The sequence below is a fragment of the Argopecten irradians genome, chromosome 9 (assembly GCF_041381155.1).
Source record: "Argopecten irradians isolate NY chromosome 9, Ai_NY, whole genome shotgun sequence".
Lineage (NCBI taxonomy): Eukaryota > Metazoa > Mollusca > Bivalvia > Pectinida > Pectinidae > Argopecten > Argopecten irradians.
In genome coordinates this window covers 43,731,437-43,733,636 of record NC_091142.1, presented here as the reverse complement: position 1 = coordinate 43,733,636, position 2,200 = coordinate 43,731,437, and the positions used below count along the sequence as shown (strand labels likewise).

Here is a 2,200-nt window from a genome sequence, read left to right as displayed (position 1 = left end):
ACCAAATTATTAATTTGACGGGGACATGTGAGGCGCGTTCTGGTAATTTGTCAATGTTGTTGTTATTTCTGACTGAAGGTGCCAGATCCATCAAATGAAAATATATTCACTCACCGAGCCGCCTTCCTCAACCACCCGATCACTTATCAAGATATGATCAAAGCTATTATCATTTATTCCCGGGTCTATGTTTTCTACCGAGTACTGTAAACTGATTTTTACTTTTCTTGTCGAACGACTTTTGTTCGGCGGTTTAATCTAATAGCAGGTGAGCGCTACTTTGTTATTGCACTTTAATCCATTTCGTGGTGATTTCAAGGTGAGCGCTCTTTCGTTCTTGTAGATAAATCTTTGTCGCGGTGATTTCCAGGCTCTTTTGTCCTTGTAGATAAATCTTAATTGCGGTGATTTCCATGTGAGCGCTCTTTTGTTCTTGTAGTTGAATCTTTGTCGCGGTGATTTCCAGGTGAGCGCTCTTTCGTTCTTGTAGATAAATCTTTGTCGCGGTGATTTCCAGGTGAGCGCTCTTTTGTCCTTGTAGATAAATCTTAATCGCGGTGATTTCCATATGAGCGCTCTTTTGTTCTTGTAGTTGAATCTTTGTCGCGGTGATTTCCAGGTGAGCGCTCTTTTGTTCTTGTAGATAAATCTTTGTCGCGGTGATTTCCAGGTGAGCGCTCTTTTGTCCTTGTAGATAAATCTTAATCGCGGTGATTTCCAGGTGAGCGCTCTTTTGTTCTTGTAGATAAATCTTTGTCGCGGTGATTTCCAGGTGAGCGCTCTTTCGTTCTTGTAGATAAATCTTTGTCGCGGTGATTTCCAGGTGAGCGCTCTTTTGTCCTTGTAGATAAATCTTAATCGCGGTGATTTCCAGGTGAGCGCTCATTTGTTCTTGTAGTTGAATCTTTGTCGCGGTGATTTACAGGTGAGCGCTCATTTGTTCTTGTAGTTGAATCTTTGTCGCGGTGATTTCCAGGTGAGCGCTCTTTTGTTCTTGTAGTTGAGTCTTTGTCGCGGTGATTTCCAGGTGAGCGCTCTTTTGTTCTTGTAGTTGAATCTTTGTCGCGGTGATTTACAGGTGAGCGTTCTTTTGTTCTTGTAGCTAAATCTTTGGTAATCAATGGTATTGTTGTGTCCTATGGCCGAGAACACCTACTGGTATTGTTGTTCTATGATTTGTAGGAACACGCTACCTGTATCTAGTGTGTGTCCGGTGATTTACTGAACCTACTGGTATTGTTGTGTCCTATGGCCGAGAACACCTACTGGTATTGTTGTGTCCTATGGCCGAGAACACCTACTGGTATTGTTGTGTCCTATGGCCGAGAACACCTACTGATATTGTTGTGTCCTATGGCCGAGAACACCTACTGGTATTGTTGTGTTCTATGATTGAGAACACCTACTGGTATTGTTGTGTCCTATGGCTGGAACCTACTGGTATCGTTGTGTCCTATGGCCGAGAACACCTACTGGTATTGTTGTCCTATGGCCGAGAACACCTACTGGTATTGTTGTGTCCTACGGCCGAGAACACTTACTGGTATTGTTGTGTCCTATGGCCGAGAACACCTACTGGTATTGTTGTGTCCTATGGCCGAGAACACCTACTGGTATTGTTGTGTCCTATGGCCGAGAACACCTACTGGTATTGTTGTGTCCTATGGCCGAGAACACCTACTGGTATTGTTGTGTCCTATGGTCGAGAACACCTACTGGTATTGTTGTGTCCTATGGCCGAGAACACCTATTGTAACTTACTGGTATTGTTGTGTCCTATGGCCGAGAACACCTACTGGTATTGTTGTGTCCTATGGCCGAGAACACCTACTGGTATTGTTGTGTCCTATGGCCGAGAACACCTACTGGTATTGTTGTGTCCTATGGCCGAGAACACCTACTGGTATTGTTGTGTCCTATGGCCGAGAACACCTACTGGTATTGTTGTCCTATGATTGAGAACACCTACTGGTATTGTTGTGTCCTATGGCCGAGAACACCTACTGGTATTGTTGTGTCCTATGGCCGAGAACACCTACTGGTATTGTTGTGTCCTATGGCCGAGAACACCTACTGTAGTTGTGAGAACACCTATGGTATTGTTGTGTCCTATGGCCGAGAACACCTACTGGTATTGTTGTGTCCTATGGTCGAGAACACCTACTGGTATTGTTGTGTCCTATGGCCGAGAACACCTACT

At 44.3% G+C, this 2,200-nt stretch overlaps 1 protein-coding gene across 1 annotated transcript; it reads right to left on the bottom strand.

Moving 5' to 3' along the window:
* Nucleotides 1–283: 283 nt before the first annotated feature.
* Nucleotides 284–886, bottom strand: LOC138330793 (uncharacterized). Its single transcript, XM_069278313.1, has one exon. The coding sequence runs from the start codon at nucleotides 884–886 to the stop codon at nucleotides 284–286; it is 603 nt and encodes a 200-aa protein (XP_069134414.1).
* Between the last annotated feature and the right edge of the window lie 1,314 nt (nucleotides 887–2,200).